The following is a 17,135-nucleotide window of genomic DNA, read 5'->3' on the forward strand; positions in this document are numbered from 1 at the left end:
ACGCAAGGTCTGTCCTCTCTGCATTTGCAGGGTTAGTGCTCGCAGAGCTGAGAGGGTTGGGAGGGGACCTGACTGAAATCTATAAGATTACAAGAGGCAGGGAGAATAGAAAACAGTGTTCCCTTAGTCAGAGGGTCAATAATGAAGAGACATAATTTTAAGGTGAAGGACAGGAGGTTTAGTGAGGGTTTAGGTAACCTTTCAAAAGTACTTGGATGAACGCTTGAAGTGTTAGAACATTCAAGGCTTAGGGCTAAGTGCTCCAAAGTGGGATAGGTTGGTGCAGACCCACGCAGTCATAGAGATTTACAATGTGGAAACAGGCCCTTCAGCCCAACTTGCTCATGCCACCCCAAATTAAACTGATCCCATTTGCCTACATTTGGACCATATCCCTTCATACCTATCCCATTCATGTGTCTGTCTATGTAGCTGACTCGATGGGCTGAAAAGCCTTCCCTGTGCTGTGACAGGAAGCAATCCCAGGTGTGCTGGTGCAATCCTGTATCGCTGACAATGAAAGGAGATATCCAGTGACACCTCTCTGTTCCTCTTGTTATTCTCCAGATGACTTCATGCCAGGTTAGCTTTCAGACTTGTCTTTGTCCTCCTACCTGTCTCTACCTGGTGTGAGTGTGTCCACATTATGGAGCAGCATGTTTGGCTGTGTTTCCCATTGTGCCTGGAGTGCCTCAGCTTACTGGGGTGGGCTCGATTGTGAGGGGTCAGGGGGTAGGATGTGGGCCTGTACTTCATGACATTTTCACAAGGCCTACCAGCACAGCTGCAACATTGACCGATTGTCACAAAGAAAACTCCAACAGCACCTCTAATTTCATAGCACCCTTTTGAAAGAGTAAAATATGCCCAAACCCCTTCGCAACAAAGTTATGTGACAACATTTGACAACCCAGCCAAAAGGTAAAAGAGACAATCGAACGATTAACCAAAGCTTTTGGAAAAGCAAGTTGGTTTTCAGGAGCAATTTAAAGAAAAAGAATAGATAGAGAGGTAGAGGAGGTTTATTGAGTGAATTCTAGAGCTGAGGGTCTTGGTCAGTGGGAGGACTGGGCACCAAGGGGTAAGGTGATGAACAACAGAAATCGTCCAGAGCACAGAGGGCGTTAAGAACGCTTGCCTTCATTGCTCAGACCTTTGAGTATAGGAATTGGGACATTAGGGTGGCACAGTGGCTCAGTGGTTAGTGCTGCTGCCGCATAGATCCAGACACCCAGGTTCGATTCCAATCCTGGGTGACTATCTGTGTGGAGTTTGTAAATTCTCCCCGTGTCTGCGTGGGTTTGCTCCTGTTTCCTCCCATAGTCCAAAGGTGGACTGGCCTCCACAGTCAGGTGGATTGGCCATGTTAGGTGGGCTAGCCATGGGGAATGCAGGGTTGTAGGGGCTGGGATGCTTTTTGGAGGGTCGGTGTGGACTCAATGGGCCAAATGGCCAGATTCTAAAAAGACAATGAGGGGCAACTTTTTTTACACAGAGGGTGGTTTGTGTGTGGAATGAACTTCCAAAGGAAGTGATGGATGTGGGTACAATTGAAATATTTAAAAGTCATTTGGATGGATACATGAATAAGAAAAGTTTGGAGGGATTTGGGCCAGGAGCAGGCAGATGGGACTAGTTTAGTTTGGGATTATGTTCGGCATGGACTGGTTGGATCGAGGGGTCTGTTTCCGTGTTGGATGACTCCATGACAGTATGACCGGAGAAGGTGACAAGGATGCACAGGGACATACGAATCAGAAACAACAGGAGAAGGTCACTTGGCCCCTTGAGCCTGTGACAGCAGTCAGAAAAATCATGGCTGATCTGATTGCTTCCCATTTCCACCCACCCCCATAACGTTTCACCCTCTTGCTTTTCAAGACTCGCTTTAGCTTTAGCCTCAAAAAGACCCTGCTCCCACTGCGTGAACATCCCCCCCCCCTCTGCAGCTTCGGCAGTTACATGGACTCTGACAAATCTGAGACCTGGAAAGGAGAGTCAGGGCAGGTGAACCAAATAATATTTTAGGATATGAAGGCTGCAGTCCAGCAGGTAGGAACAGAAAGAAAATCCAAAGATTATATCAACATTCAAGGCTAGATGTTACAAAGAGTACAAAAAGTCAAAACTAAAGGCTATGTCTCTGAACCTGTGCAGCATTCCCGATAAAGTAACTGAACTGACTGAGCACATAGAGATGAGAAAGTCTGATCGAATAACCATTATGAAGATGTGGACACAGAATGATCTGGACCAGGTCCTGAACACTGAGGAGTGTCTAACACTCTGGGAGAATAGAAAGCTCAGTATAAGTGAAGGGTGAGCATTGTTAATCAAGGATGACCTTGGTTTAAGCAATCAGGATGTAGAACCGGTTCGGGCGGAGATGAGGAATAGTATAGGAAAGAAATCACTGGTGGGAGTGGTCTCCAGGTCACTAACAGAAAGTACAAGATGAAGAATCACACTCTAGATTACTTACAGTGTGGAAACAGGCCCTTCGGCCCAACAAGTCCACACTGACCCTCCGAATAGCAACCCACCCAGACCCATTCCCCTACATTTACCCCTTCACCTAACACTACAGGCAATTTAGCATGACCAATTCACCTAACCTGCACATCTTTGGATTGTGGGAGGAAACCGGAGCACCCGGAGGAAACCCACACAGACACGGGTAAATGTGCAAACTCCACACAGACAGTTGCCTGAGGTGGGAATTGAACCGAGGTCTCTGGCGCTGGGAGGCAGCAGTGCTAACCACTGTGCCACCGTGCCGCATTGTACATTACTGACTATTCAGCAGAAACAGACAGAGTCATAGAGCTGTACAGCATGGACACAGACCCTTCAGTCCAACTCGTCCATGCCGACCAGATATCCAAAATAAATCTAGCCCCATTTGCCAGCATTTGGCCCATTCCATACACACACCACTCTCTGGGTGAAAATGTTGCCCCTTAGGTTCCTTTTAAGTCTTTCTCCTCTCACCTTAAACCTATGCCCTCTAGTTTTGGACTCCCACACCCCAGGAAAAAGACCTTGTCTATCCACCTTATCAATACCCCTCATGATTTTATAAACCTCTATAAGGTCACCCTTCAAGATCCAACACTCCAGGAGAAATTGTCCTAGTCTATTCAGCCTCTCCCTACAGCTCAAACCCTCTCACCCTGGCAACATCCTTATAAATCTTTTCTGAACCCTTTCCAGTTTTACAACATCCAGGGAAACCAGAATTGCACACAATATTCTGAGAAAGTGGCCTAACCTATGTCCTGTACAGCTGCAACATGACCTCCCAACTCTTATACTCAATGCACTGACCAATAAATGCAAGCATACCAAATGCTTTCTTCACTATCCTGTCTGCCTATGACTCCACGTTCAAGGAACTATGAACCTGCACTCCAAGGTCCCCTTGTTCAACAATACCTCCAGGACATTATGTGTATATGTCCTGCCCTGATTTGCCTTTCCAAAATGTAACACTTCATTTTTATCTCAATTAACATTCATCTGCCACTCTTCGGCCCATCTGATCAAAGTCCCATTGTACTCTAAGGTAACCTTCTTTGCTGTCCACTACGCCTCCAATTTTGGCGTCATCAATTGAATGTAGAGATGCTTTTGAGAGAGTTTCTTAGAGTAGTATATTTTGGAACTGACCAGAGAACAGGTTACATTAAACTTGTTGTTGTGTAATTTGACAAGGTTAATAAATTATCTCAGCGTCAAGGTCCCCCTAGGTAATCATGAGCACAATGGAATTAAACTTTACAACCTGTTGGAAAGAGAGAAGTGGATCTAAAACTGGTGCTTTAACCTTAAATAAGGTCAGCTATGATGAGGCTGTGGGAGCTCAGCTCGCTAAAGTGTACTAGGATGCTCAGAGATAGTTTAACGGAAACACAGTGGCTGTTATGGTTGGATATTTCTGAAGATCCTGAACATGTATACTCTTAGCGAAAAGTTCTAAGGGACAGACCCACCAACCGTGGCTAACCACAAAAGTTAAGGAAAATGTCAGGCTTGAGGTAAAAGGATATAACAGTGCGATGGTGAGTGGCCAATCAGATGAACAGTCACAATGGAACAAACAGCAAAGAAATACTAAAAGGTTAATCAGGAGGAGGAAATTAAAGTTTGGGAGGATGTTGTTGAGGATGGTAAAAGCAGACAGCAAGAGTATGTACAGGTGTTTATCTATAAGTATTTAGAAAGGAAAAGAGTAAGTAAAGATGAGGATTGGACCTGGTAGAGAGTGAGAATAGAGAGTTAATAACAGATAATATAGAAATGGTGGATGAAATGAATGATTCTTTTACTTCTGTCTTCACTTTCGAGAACAGAAGAGGATTTCCAGTAAGAACATAAGCAATTGGAGCAAGAGTGGGTGATCTAGCCCATTGATAAGATCATGGCTGATCTCTTGGTAGACTCAGGCCCACTTTCCTGCCCCCTCACTAAAACCCTTAATTCATTTACTGTTCAAAAATCTACCTTTGCTTTAAAAACCGGTCGCCTCAACTGCTTCACTGGGCAGGGAATTCCAGAGATTCACAATCCTTTGGGTGAAGAAGTTCCTCCTCAGCTCAGTCCTAAATCTACTCCCCCTTATGCTGAGGCTGTGCCCCCTCGTTCTAGTCTCACCGTCCAGTGGAAATAACCTCTCTATGTCTATCTTATCTATTCGCTTTATGATTTTAGATGTTTCTATAAGATCCCTCCCTCGTTTTTCAAAATTCCCATGAGTATGGGCCCAGTCTATTCAATAAACCAACTCCATCAACTCTGGAATCAATCTAGTGAACCTCCTCTGCACCCCCTCCAGTGCCAGTAACATCCTTTCTCAAGTAAGGAAACCAAAACTGTACGCAGTACCGCAGATAGAAGGGAGAGAGGGACTTTGTCAATTAACAACCACAAGAGAAGCAGTCCAGAGCAAACAACTGTGGACTGACAAGTCTCTGGGTCCTCAGGGGCTAAATTTTAGGGTCTTTAAAAGAAGTGGCTAATTAACACAATAGTAGGTGCATTGGTTTTAATTTTCCAAAATGCGCCAACTTCTGAAAAGGTTCCATCAGACTGGAAAGTAGCAAATATAATCCCTCATTCAAAAAAGTAGACAGAAAGCAGGAAAGTATTGCCTGACTAATTTGATGGATATCATGGGAAAGGTGCTAAAATTGATCATGAAGGAAGATGTAAATGGATACTTAGAAAAGGTAATCGGGAAGAGCCAGCATGGTTTTGTGAAAGGGAATCACTGTAGCAATTAATTGGAGATCTTTGAAAGAGTAAGATGCTGTGGATAAAGGGTAGCCAGTAGATGTACTATACTTTGACTTTCAGAAGTCATTGACAATGTACCACACAAAAAAAGGTTAATGTGCAGACTGCAGACTTATGGTATAGGGGGTTAAGATGTTATCTTGAACAGATGATTGGGTTGTGACAATGAACAGAGAGCATATATATCAATGGATCTTTTTTAGATTGGTACAATGTAATGAGTAGAAACCAACTGGTGTCTGTGGTGGAAACTCAGCTTTTCACAACTTATATCAATGACACGGATGAAGGAAGGAAAGGTACGGGAATTACATTTGCGGATGACCCACAGATAGGTCAGAAAGTTAATAAGTGGACATAAGATGGTTGCAGATGGACAATATGGGTTGAGTGAATGGGCAAAAACCAGGCAGATGAAGCATAATGCAGGAAAATGTGAAGTTATTCACCTTGTCTGGAATAATTTTTAAAAATCAGAGCGTTACTTAAATAGAAAATGACTGCTGAGAATTCTGAGGTGCAGGGGGACCATGGTGTTCAGGAGTATGAGTTACAAACGTTAGTATGCAAGTTCAGTAGGCGATCTGTAAAGTTGATCAAATGTTATTCTTTGTTACGAGAGGAATTGAACATAAAAGTAAGGATGTTATGCCTCAGTCTTACAGAGCATTGGTGGAACCACATCTCAAATGTCTTGGGCATCTCCGATCTCTTATTGAAGGAACAAGTGGAGACTTTGGAGACAATTCAGAAGAGATTTACTAAGATTGATAGCTGGAGTGATGGGTTGCATGATGAAGAAAGGTTACACAGGTTGAAAGAGTTACAGTTGGCTTGATTGAAGTGTATAAGATGAATGGCCTTGACAAGGTTAACATGGAGGGAATGTTTTATCTTGTGTGTGAGGCCAGAACTAGGAATCACAGGGAAGTATTTTCTGATTCCCCAGAGCATTGTGTGGCTTTGAAGCTCTCTGCCTCCGAAGATGGATTTTTTTTTAAGGTGGTGGTATGTGGATTTTTGTTTGGCAAGGGGGTTGAGCACTATCGGGGGTCGATGGGAATGTGAAATGTGAAGAGTAGACAAATCAGCCATGACCTTATTGAATGGCGGAACAGGCTTGAGGGGCTGAATGGTCTACTCTTGTTTTAAATTTGCATGGTCATATGATGAGGAAGAGAGTTCCAAATTTGTCCAGCCCTATGTGAGAAGAAACATCTCCTTATCTCTGTCTTATACAGACTGCTTTTGATTGGAAACAGTAACTACTCCCGTGCCCAGTTCTAAATTCTCCTGTAAGAGTGAAGATCCTCTCCATATGCACCCTGTCACGGCTCCCTCAGGATTCCTATCATGTGGAGTTTCTCAACATGGCAGCTTCTGCAAACCCGTGGCATAAATTAAGACCATAAAATATAGGAGCTGAATTAGGCCATTCAGTCCGTTGAGTTTACCTTGCCATTCAATCATGCCAATATGCCCCATCCTCCTGCCTTTTCCCTGTAACCCTTGAACCCCTTACTAATCAAGAACCTATCCATCTCTGACTTAACTACACTCAATGACTTTGCCTCTACAGCCTTTTGTGGTAATGAGTTTGACAAATTCAACATTTGTCTGGAGGAGGATGAAGAAATTCCTCCTCATCTCCGTTCCAGAGGGTCACCCCTTCACTCTGAGGCTGTGCCCTTGTCTCTCCTACTCGGAAACATCTTCTCCACCTCCACTCTATCCAGGCCTCTCAGAATTCTCTAAGTTTCAGCCAAAATCCTTCTAAGCTCCATCAGGTACAGACCCAAAGTCCTCAACCACTCTTCGTGGTGAGACCTTCATCCCTGGGATCATTCATATAAATTTCCTCCAAGGGCAGCACATCCTTCCTTAGAAATGGGGCGAAAAACTCCAATTACCAGCCAATTCTTATAGAGAGGGGAAGGTTATTCATCACATTCCAGGCAAAGCAGTGCAGTGAATGCTCAGCTCTCATTCTGACAAATACTGGTCCAGGAACCCCAAACTAGGCTGATGTGAGGCATTGCTGACATTCAGTGCCCTTCCCAAGTTTTCCTTGAGAAGATAACCATCACCATGAATCCCTGGTTGTGCTTTGACTCAGCCGATTAGGCCGCATGGGGAGCAGTGAGGAGTGAGGCAGCCAATCGAGACCACTCACTGATGTTTACTTCAGTACCTCCTTTCCCTTTAAAGCCTCTACTGTAACTCTGCCGTTGGGGCAGGACGGTGGCTCAGTGGTTAGCACAGCTGCCTCACAGCACCAGGGTCCCAGGGTCCCAGCCTCTGGCGACTGTCTGTGTAGAGTTTGCACATTCTCCCCGTGCCTGCGTGGGTTTCCTCCGGGTGCTCCGGTGTTCCTCCCACAGTCCAAAGATGTGCAGGTCAGGTGAATTAGCCGTGCTGAATTGCCCGTAGTGTCAGGTGCATCAGTCAGAGGGAAATGGGTCTGGATGGGTTCCTTTTCGGTGGGTCGGTGTGGACTGGTTGGGCCGAAGGGCCTGTTTCCACACTGTAGGGAATCTAATCTAATAAAAACAAATGCGCAATGTCTTTGAGGTTGTCCTCGCTCTCACTCAGCATAAGTTTCATGGGGAGCAAAGTCTTTGTACTCTCACTGCCTTCTAAAGGAATGCCAGACTGAGAGGCGCTCGAGCAGAAACTGAGGACCGCAGATGTTGGAGATTCCGAGTCGAGAGTGTGGTGCTGGAAAAGCACAGCAGGTCAGACAGCATCCGTGGAGCAGGAGAAATGGTGTATCTGGCATAAGCCCTTCATCCAGAAATGTGGGGGTGGGGGAAGGGGGCTGGGGGATGGTGGCTGGGAAGGCGATAGGTGGATGCAGGTGGAGAGGTGATGGTGATAAGTTGGAGTGGAGGGTAGAATGGATAGGTGGGAAGGAAGATGGATAGCTCAAGAGGGCGGTGCCGAGCTGGAGGGTTGAATCTGGGATAAGATAGTGGGAGGGGAGATTTGGAAATGGATGAAGTCGACGGTAATGACGAGAGGTTGAAGGGTCCCAAGTCTGAAGATGAGGCATTCTTCCTCAGTTTTTTTTAGATTACATTACAGTGTGGAAACAGGCCCTTTGGCCCAACAAGTCCACACCGATCCACCGAAGCGCAACCCACCCATACCCCTACATCTACCCCTTTACCTAACACTACAGGCAATTTAGCATGGCCAATCCACCTGACCTGCACATCTTTGGACTGTGGGAGGAAACCGGAGCACCCGGAGGAAACCCACGCAGACACGGGGAGAACGTGTAAACTCCACACAGTCAGTCGCCTGAGGCGGGAATTGAACCTGGGTCTCTGGCGCTGTGAGGCAGCAGTGCTAACCAGTGTGGTGGGTTTGATTTGGCAGTGGAGGATGCCCAAGACTTGCATGTGCTTGGGGGAGTGGTGGTGTGGGGGAGTTGAAGTGGTTGGCCACAGGGCAGTGGGGTTGTTTGGTGTCCCAGAGATGTTCCCTGATGCTCTGCGAATTGGCGTCCTGTCTCCCCAGTGTAGAGGAGACCACATCGAGAGCAATAGACTCAGTCGATGAGGTGGGTGGATGTGCAAGAAAATCTCTGCCAAATCTGAAAAGATCCTTTGGGGCCTTGGAGAGGTGTGAGGGGAGAGGTGTGGGTGCAGGTTTTACACTTCCTGCGGTGGCAAGGGAAGGTGCTAGGTGTGAAGGGGATGTTGGTGGGGGGGCATGGATCTAACACAAAAGTCATGGAGGGAGTGGTCTCTGCGAAACGCAAATAGGGGTGGGGAGGGAAATGTATCCCTGGTGGTGGGGACTGATTGTAGGTGGCGAAAATGAAGCAGGATAATGCACTGTATGTGGATCTCCTGCAAACAGACGCCACCACCAGAGAGATATTTCCCTCCCCACCCCAATCTGTGACCCTGAAACATCAGCTGTCCTGCTCCTTGGTTGCTGCCTGACCAGTTGTGTGTCTCCAGCACCACCCTTTCTGTCTCTGAGAGGAACTCCTGGCAGGCTGACTTACTGTGGGTCACAGAGCTCGAGGCTATAGAACCTTTCAGTTCAACTCCTGGAAGAATACTTGTGCGAGTTTACACAGAAAGTCCTGCCAGGTCTTTTCCTTGACCCCTGGTAAGATATTGGGAAACAGATTCTGTTGGACTTTGAAGATCACGGCAGACGAATTTGACTATGTTGCTACAATGGATTGTGCTTCTGGCATAGAACAAACAAACTGAGCTGTTAATCACAGTGTCTGAGCAGAACTGTTCCTCATTAGTGTGTATTTGTGTTGAAGAGTGAATGTAGAAGCATTAGGGTGAAATAGTGATTTAGTGCCTTCAGCAGAACCCCCCCCCCCCCCACCATTGCTCATCTCAGCAGCAAGCAGCCCTCCCCTCTTTCATCTAACAGCTGGAATAGCCCAGAGGCTGTGTGTATGTGCCAATGAGGTTAGGGGTGTGCCACACTGTTATACATTTATACAACAGCTCTGTAATTGGATTGAATTTCTCACACGCATAGACTGGTTATTACAAGCAGCGTTAAGCTTTGATGGCCAGCTGCCAAGGCTGAGGCTATCACAAACCAGAGATGCAAGCTCTCATCCTCCTCTGTGCTCCCAGGAAGGTCGAACTCCTCTCTAACTCTGCTCTTCTTCCCTAGGGGCTTCTTCCACAGACTCGGAGGGCGAGAGGGACATGTTCAAGCCGCATGCTGGAACCATGCCTCAGTAAGTGTGCAAAACCTGTGTGTGTGTGTATGTGTATGTGTGTGTGTATGTATGTGTGTGTGTGTATGTATGTGTGTATATGTATGTGTATGTGTGTGTGTGTGTGTGTCCAATGTAAAGTGTGCATTAGTTTAACAGCAAGTGAAGATCCGATTGGAGTTGGGTATCTATCAAAAGCTTCAGGCATCAATGCGCGATCCAATGGTCAATTTTGCAACATGTAGACTCTGTGTGTCGTTGCATCTTGTGGTATTGTGCCACTTAGTGTTGACAGAGGGTGCCAGGTACTGACTTGCGAGGGAATAAAGGTATTGGAGGCAGTGTACGTTCACCATGTTGTAACTTAGCTCTTGAGCTGACTCACAAAGCAATTGATCCTTTGACAGCTTATATTTGTCGCATCTTGAAATAATACTGACGCGCTTCTCAACTGCTTTGAATTTAATATGTCGATAGAATGCTAGTCCAATGTCCTTTCTGTCTCTATTCATTCACAGGTTGTGGGGATTGCTGGTAAGGTCAGTATTTGTTGCCCATCCCTAATTGTTCTTGAGCTAAGCGCCTTGCTAGGGTCGTATCAGAGAGCAATAAGAGTGAACTGCATTGCTGTGGGTCTGTTAGATTCATAGCACCATTCCTGAAACTTGTTTTCGAGTTTGGGCTTTATTGACTGAATTTAAATTTCCCCCGTTGCTGCTGGGTTTGAAGCAGTGATAATAACTCATTCCTTTGATTACTCGTCCAGTAACATTAAGGCTGCGTCACAATGTACCTTTACAGAGCTCCCTTACACACCGTGCCTGTGTTTGGTGGTGTCTCCTGCAGGTGGCCAGTGGGATTAAGGGTGGAGACCAGACAATCCCTGAGAAACATCATTTTGTTATTGCCTGTGTCTCCTCACTTCGGACAGGCGTGGAATAAGCCATCGAACACTGACCTTGCCAATGCCACTCACTTCCCATGAAGTTAGTTCCAAAAATTAATTTTCGCAAATTTTCTGAATAAAAGGAACCCTCAATTGGTCAGATTGAGTTGTTGATGGCCACGAAAGGTCTGAATGAGAAGGGTTGGTGTTGGAAGTTATATCACTCGCAAAATAGCGTGCCGAGAGCTGCCCAGCATTGAATGTCAAGGGAGGTTCAGTAGGCTGAATGGCCTACCCGTCGTTCTGTTTCCTATGTTCCTGAACATCCACAACTTTGCACATTGGTTTCAACAGCTGAGGGAGGGCATTTTACAACATCCAAATTTTTTTTTTGTGTTATGTAATGTAGAATCACCTATCCCAGAGCTTGGACAGGGAGCACCAGTGATAGAGGGCTTTAGTTCATGTAGAGACTCAAGAAGGTGCAACTGTTCCCCTTCAAGCAGATCTTTAATGAGATCTTCAAAATCCATGGCTATTCAAATAGGATAGAGTTAGGGGACGAGACATGTGTAATAAAATCGCTGAGTGGGTTGATTAGAAAATATCTAGACAGTGAGAAAATATTCCCTGACTGAATATTTTCTCACTGACAGGTGTCGGCAACCGCAGGGGACACCCAATTTAAGTTAATTGGCAACAGAACAATCAAGTTGAAGAGAATGTTTTTGATTTTTGAGGTTATGATTGGGAACATGCTGCCTGAAAGTGCAATGAAAACAAATTCAATAATGACTCCTAAAGAAAACTGGATAAAAAGACAGTGGGGAAAGGAGCTGAGGGTGTGGAACTAATAGGATGGGTCTTTTAAAGAGACATCGTGGCACAGACAGAATGGGCCAAATGGCCTCCTTTGGTGCTATTCTATGAAGAGATCTTTGTATTATCTGCTTAGTTGTGTATAACTTGCAATGCACTGCAATTGGAATGAATTAGAAGGATTGGATTGTTACACCTTCATTATTGTTGCATCCCAATGTCAAGCAACACAGGGAGCCTCGTGTTCTGCAGTACGGCTCCCTGTTCCAAGCCAGCTCACCGCGCATTTTATTTACGGATGTCATCACGCCAAGTTGCTCACCGGTCCGTTAGGTTTTTAACAACCAGCTACAGAATTTATCAATGAGCCACCAACTTCAGTTAAAAGTTACCAACTGCTGCACGCGCTTCCTGGTGTGAAATGGAAACCTGTGGCTGATTTCTGTGGGGCCAGGGAGGGAATGTGTTGCTGGCTGCTTTCTTGGCACACATTGGGGTGGTGCTTAAAAATGTGTTGCTGGAAAAGCGCAGCAGGTCAGGCAGCATCAAAGGAGAAGGAGAATCGATGTTTCGGGCATAAGCCCTTCTTCGGGAATGCCCAGAACGTCGATTCTCCTTCTCCTTTGATGCTGCCTGACCTACTGCGCTTTTCCAGCAACACAATTTTAAGCTCTGATCTCCAACATCTGCAGTCCTCACTTTCCACCATTGGGGTGGCACACAGCTGGGCTGCAAACTTAGCGAACAGGAGAGGAATGAGGTAGTATTTATCCTTGTGTTTTTAAATTAAAATGAGTATCACTACCAGTGAAGAGCAGAGCTAGTTTTTACCTCATTCAAGATTGCGCCATCCTGCAAACCATTCTCTAACTTTCCTACAACAAACACTTTCACCCATATAGCACCTTTCACGTAATAATACATTCTGAGGCACTGTCCCAAATTGGTAATGATCTATATTGATTCTATCATAAAGGATGAGATTGAATAGTACCTGAAAAGGAGATGAAAGGGTGGCATGGTGGCTCAGTGGTGAGCACCGCTGCCTCACAGCGCCAGGGACCCATGTTCAATTCCAGCCTTGAGTGACTGTCTGTGTGGAGTTTGCACATTCTCAACACCTGTGTCTGTGTGGGCTTTCTCCGGGTGCTCTGGTTTCCTCCCACAGTCCAAACGTGTGCAGGTCAGGTAAATTGGCCATACTAAATTTGCCAGTAGCGTTTGATACATTAGTCAGAGGGAAATGGGTGTGTGTGTGTTACTCTTCGGAGAGTCGGTGTGGACTGGTTGGGCTGAAGGACATGTTTCCACACTGTAGGGAAACTAAACTAATCTTAGGAGTTGGGGAACAGGCAGTGAAACTGTTATTGAGTAGATTAATTCTATAATGGAATTACCACTACAATAAACATGATCGGCTATGATCCTTTTGTAAAATATATTTGATTTAATTGCTGGGGAGAGGTCTGGAGGGCAGATTTCCACAAGAGGTAACTCTTGGGGCCACCTACATACCTATAGAAATAAGGAAGTGCATTTCCCCGTCTTGAAATGGGACAATTTTCCTCTTGATAGCCTTGATTGAACCTGTCTCTACCACACTCTCTCAAGCTGTGCCTTCCAGATCCTAACACATTTCTCACCGCTGCCATTTTTACCATCTGTGCCTCCTCCTTCTCAATCCTTCCATCAATAGGGCTGTTTTCTTTTTCTCTATCTCCTCTGATCAACCTCCTCCTGATTTTGAACTCTATCAAATCGGCTCTTGACCTTCTCATCTCTTTGCCAAGTTTTCCATTCCATTCAGTAGTTCATCCCCTAACCACATTCATAAATGTTTTCTGCATCCTCCCCCATGCCTTCTCATTCATCTGAAAGCACTGTGCACTGCTCTGGGTGAGTCCAAGCCAGTGTTTTATGGAGGTTTGCTATAACTTTCTCACTTTTATACTCCATGCCTCTCTTGATAAAGCCCAGGATGTCCGAACCATACTGGGTCAGCTTGAGCTGACAGGTGGCAAACAACATTGGCGCCACACAAATACCAGACTATGACCACCATAATCAGAGACAATCTAACCACCGCCCATTGACATTCAGTGGTGCTACCATCGCTGAATCCCCAGCTATCAACATCCTGCGGGTTACCATTTACCAGAAACTGAACTGGACTCACCACATATACACAGTGGCTACAAGGGTAGGTCAGAAGCTAGGAATACTCCCCACAGCCTGTCCACCATCTACAAGGTGATGTGTGATGGAATACTCCCCACTTGCCTGGATGGATGCAGCCCCTACAACGCTCAAGAAGCTTGTCACCATCCGGGACAAAGTAGCCCGCTTGATTGGCACCACATCCACAAGCATCCAGTCTCTCCACCAGCAATGCTCAGTGGCAGATACAGGGGAATACCAGCCCCTTTAAGTTCTCCTCCAAGCCACTCACCATCCTGACTTGGAAATGTTTCATTGTTCCTTCACTGTCATTGGGTCAAAATGTTGGAATCCCTTCCTAATGGCATTGTGGGATATCCCACAGCAGGTGGACTGCAGCGGTTCAAGAAGGCAGCTCACCACCACCTTCTCAAAGGAGCAACTAGGGACCGGCAATAAATGCTGGCCCAGCCAACAGCACACAGCTCTCATGAATGAATTTTAAAAAACTTTCTCAATAATTCACTCACCTTGTTCTGCCAATTTTAATGCCTGATTTACATGTACCCCTGGTCCCTCTGCTCCCTTTAGAGTTGTGCCTTATTTTCATATTGACTCATCGCACTCTTCAAACTAAAATGAATCACTTTATACTGCACAATAAAATGTTTCTGCCACGTGTTCGCACATTTCAGTAGCTGTTTATATTCATTTTGCGTTCTACACTCTCCGTCCCATGACTCACAATACACCCCCTAAGAGGTAGAAACAGAAGTAAGCCATTCGGCCCATCAAGTCTGCTCCACCATTGATCTGCTAATCCTCAGCTCCACTTTTCCCATAGCCCCTGACTCCTTTACTAATTTAAAATCTGCCCATCTCAGCCTTGACTATCTTTAATAACCCAGTGTCTGCAGTAAAGCATTTCACAGATTCACAATCCTGTAAGAGAAGACATTCCTCCTCATTTTTGTCTTAAATGCGCAATCTCCTATTCTGAGATTATGCCCTGTGATCCCAAAGTCTGCCATGAGGGGAAACAACGTCTTTGCATCTACCCTATATGATCCCTTGACTGACTTGCATGCTTCAATAAGGTTGTATATTCCAATGAGTATGGGCTAAAACTACTCAGTCTCTTGTCATAGGACAGACTCTCCATCCCTGGCATCAATCTCATATGCCTTCTCTGGACTGCCTGCAATGCCAGTGTATCTTTCCCTACATAAAGGGAATAAAACTGTCCACAGAATTCCAGCTATATTCTGACTAGTACCTTGTATAGTTTTAACAAGACCTCCATATTTTGAATCCTCCATCGCCTCTGGAGTAAAGGCCAGCATTCCATTTTCCTTCCCTGTTATCAGCTGAATTTGGAAACTAGCTTTTTGTGATTCACAGACAACCACGCCCAAACCCCTTTGTGTTGTAACCTTTTGCAGACGTTTTGCTTTTGAATCATATTCAGCTCCCCTATTCTTCCTGCCAAATTGCATAACCTCCCAATTTTCCATGTTATACTCCACTCGCCAAGTTATTTGTTTCATTCCTGTGACCTGCATATGTCCCTGTGTATACTCCTCGCATCATCCTCACTACTTGTTTTCCCACTTGGAATTTGTATTGTCTCCACACACTTTCCTCATCTTAGTCATTTGTACATCGAGTAAATAATTGAGATCCCAGCACTGATCCCATGGCAGTCCACTTGTTGTCGCTGCCTTTTTGAAAATGCCCACCTTATCCGAACCCTCTGTCTTCCATTCGTCAGCCAGTTCTCCATCCATGTCAATATATTACCTCCAACACAGGGGCTCCTATTTTATTAAGTAGCCAAACGTGTTGTGCCTATTCAAGGTATGTTCTGCTATTACATTCTTTTATAGTAGGTATATAGTTCTTGATGAAGGGCTTCATCCTTCCTCATGAAGGGCTTTTGCCCGGACCATCGTTTTTCGTGTTCCTCGGATGCTGCCTGACCTGCTGTGCCTTTCCAGTATCCCACTCTTCTCCAGGATCTGCCGTCATCACTTTTGCCTGTATTTAGTTCTTCCATTACCCCAAAAACAGACATTAGCTGACTGACTAGTTTTTTTCACTTCTTCCTATTTAAAAAATGGTGGTACTTTGGCAGTTTTCCAAGCCTGTGGGACTTTTTCAAAATCTGAGGATTCTTGGAAGGTTACTCTCCACTATATCTGTAGATACGTCTTTTAACATCCTGGGATGCTTCACATCAGCTCAATCGGACTGATCTGTTTTAGCCCCATTATCTATCACTTTTGAGTCATTATATTTGTTTCCTGTCTTCCTTTTGCCCTTTTGAGTATTTAGTAACTTTGGAATGTTCTTAGTGTCTTCAGCCATGAAGATTGATGTGAATTATTTATCCAAATCCCCTGCCATCTTCCAATTTTCCATTATTTCCCCAGCCTTGTTGTCTAAGGGGCCTATTTTCACCTTGGCTTCACTGTTTTTATATATATATATATATATGTATATAAAGAAGCTATTGCTATCTGTCTTGGTATTACTTGTAAGTTTACCCTCAACGTTTATCTTCTCCCTCTCTTGCCACTATTCTTTGCCACATTTTTTTCTTGAAAAAAGATGCTATCCATGACTTGGAGAAAGTGAGGACTGCAGATGCTGGAGATCAGAGTCGAGAGTGTGGTGCTGGAAAAGCACGGCAGGTCAGGCAGCATCCGAGGAGCAGGAAAATCGAAGCTTCGGGCAAAAGCCCTTCATCTCCTGCTCCTCAGATGCTGCCTGACCTGTTGTGCTATTCCAGCACCACACTATCCATTACTTGCCTGGTTAAACATGGTTGGATTATCGCCTTCCAAAAATCCTTAGAATCCTAGAATCCTTCTTCCTCACTGGGATTCAATTCCTATGTCACCTGTACATTTTGCAATAGTGTTGTATATACCAAGTTAAAAACAAGGACTGCAGATGCTGGAAAACAGAGTCTAGATTAGAGTGGTGCTAGAAAAACACAGCAGGTCAGGCAGCATCCGAGGGGCTGGAAAATCGAAGTTTCGGGCAAAAGACCTTCATCAGGAGTAGAGCCGATTCCTGATGAAAGTCTTTTGCCCGAAACGTTGATTTTCCTGCTCCTCGGATGCTGCCTGACCTGCTGGGCTTTTCCAGCACAACTCTAATCTAGTATATACGAAGGTCTGGGCTTTTAATATATTTGAGGAAGAACAGAAGTCCTAATACCAACCTCTGGGACTGCCTCCTTTCTCTTTTCCAACGATTGACCCTTCA

General features: G+C 45.2%; 1 protein-coding gene across 4 annotated transcripts in view; it reads left to right on the plus strand.

The window, feature by feature from the left end:
• The window catches only part of palld (palladin, cytoskeletal associated protein), a 453,391-nt gene that overhangs the window by 209,556 nt on the left and 226,700 nt on the right, over positions 1-17,135 (plus strand). For all 4 annotated transcript variants that reach the window (XM_072594395.1, XM_072594413.1, XM_072594404.1 and 1 more), the window contains one exon: positions 9,955-10,021. In XM_072594395.1, coding sequence (XP_072450496.1) covers positions 9,955-10,021 — 67 coding nt within the window. The remainder of the gene's footprint in view (positions 1-9,954; positions 10,022-17,135) is intronic.

This window comes from Chiloscyllium punctatum, chromosome 2 (genome assembly GCF_047496795.1).
Source record: "Chiloscyllium punctatum isolate Juve2018m chromosome 2, sChiPun1.3, whole genome shotgun sequence".
In the NCBI taxonomy this organism is placed as follows: domain Eukaryota; kingdom Metazoa; phylum Chordata; class Chondrichthyes; order Orectolobiformes; family Hemiscylliidae; genus Chiloscyllium; species Chiloscyllium punctatum.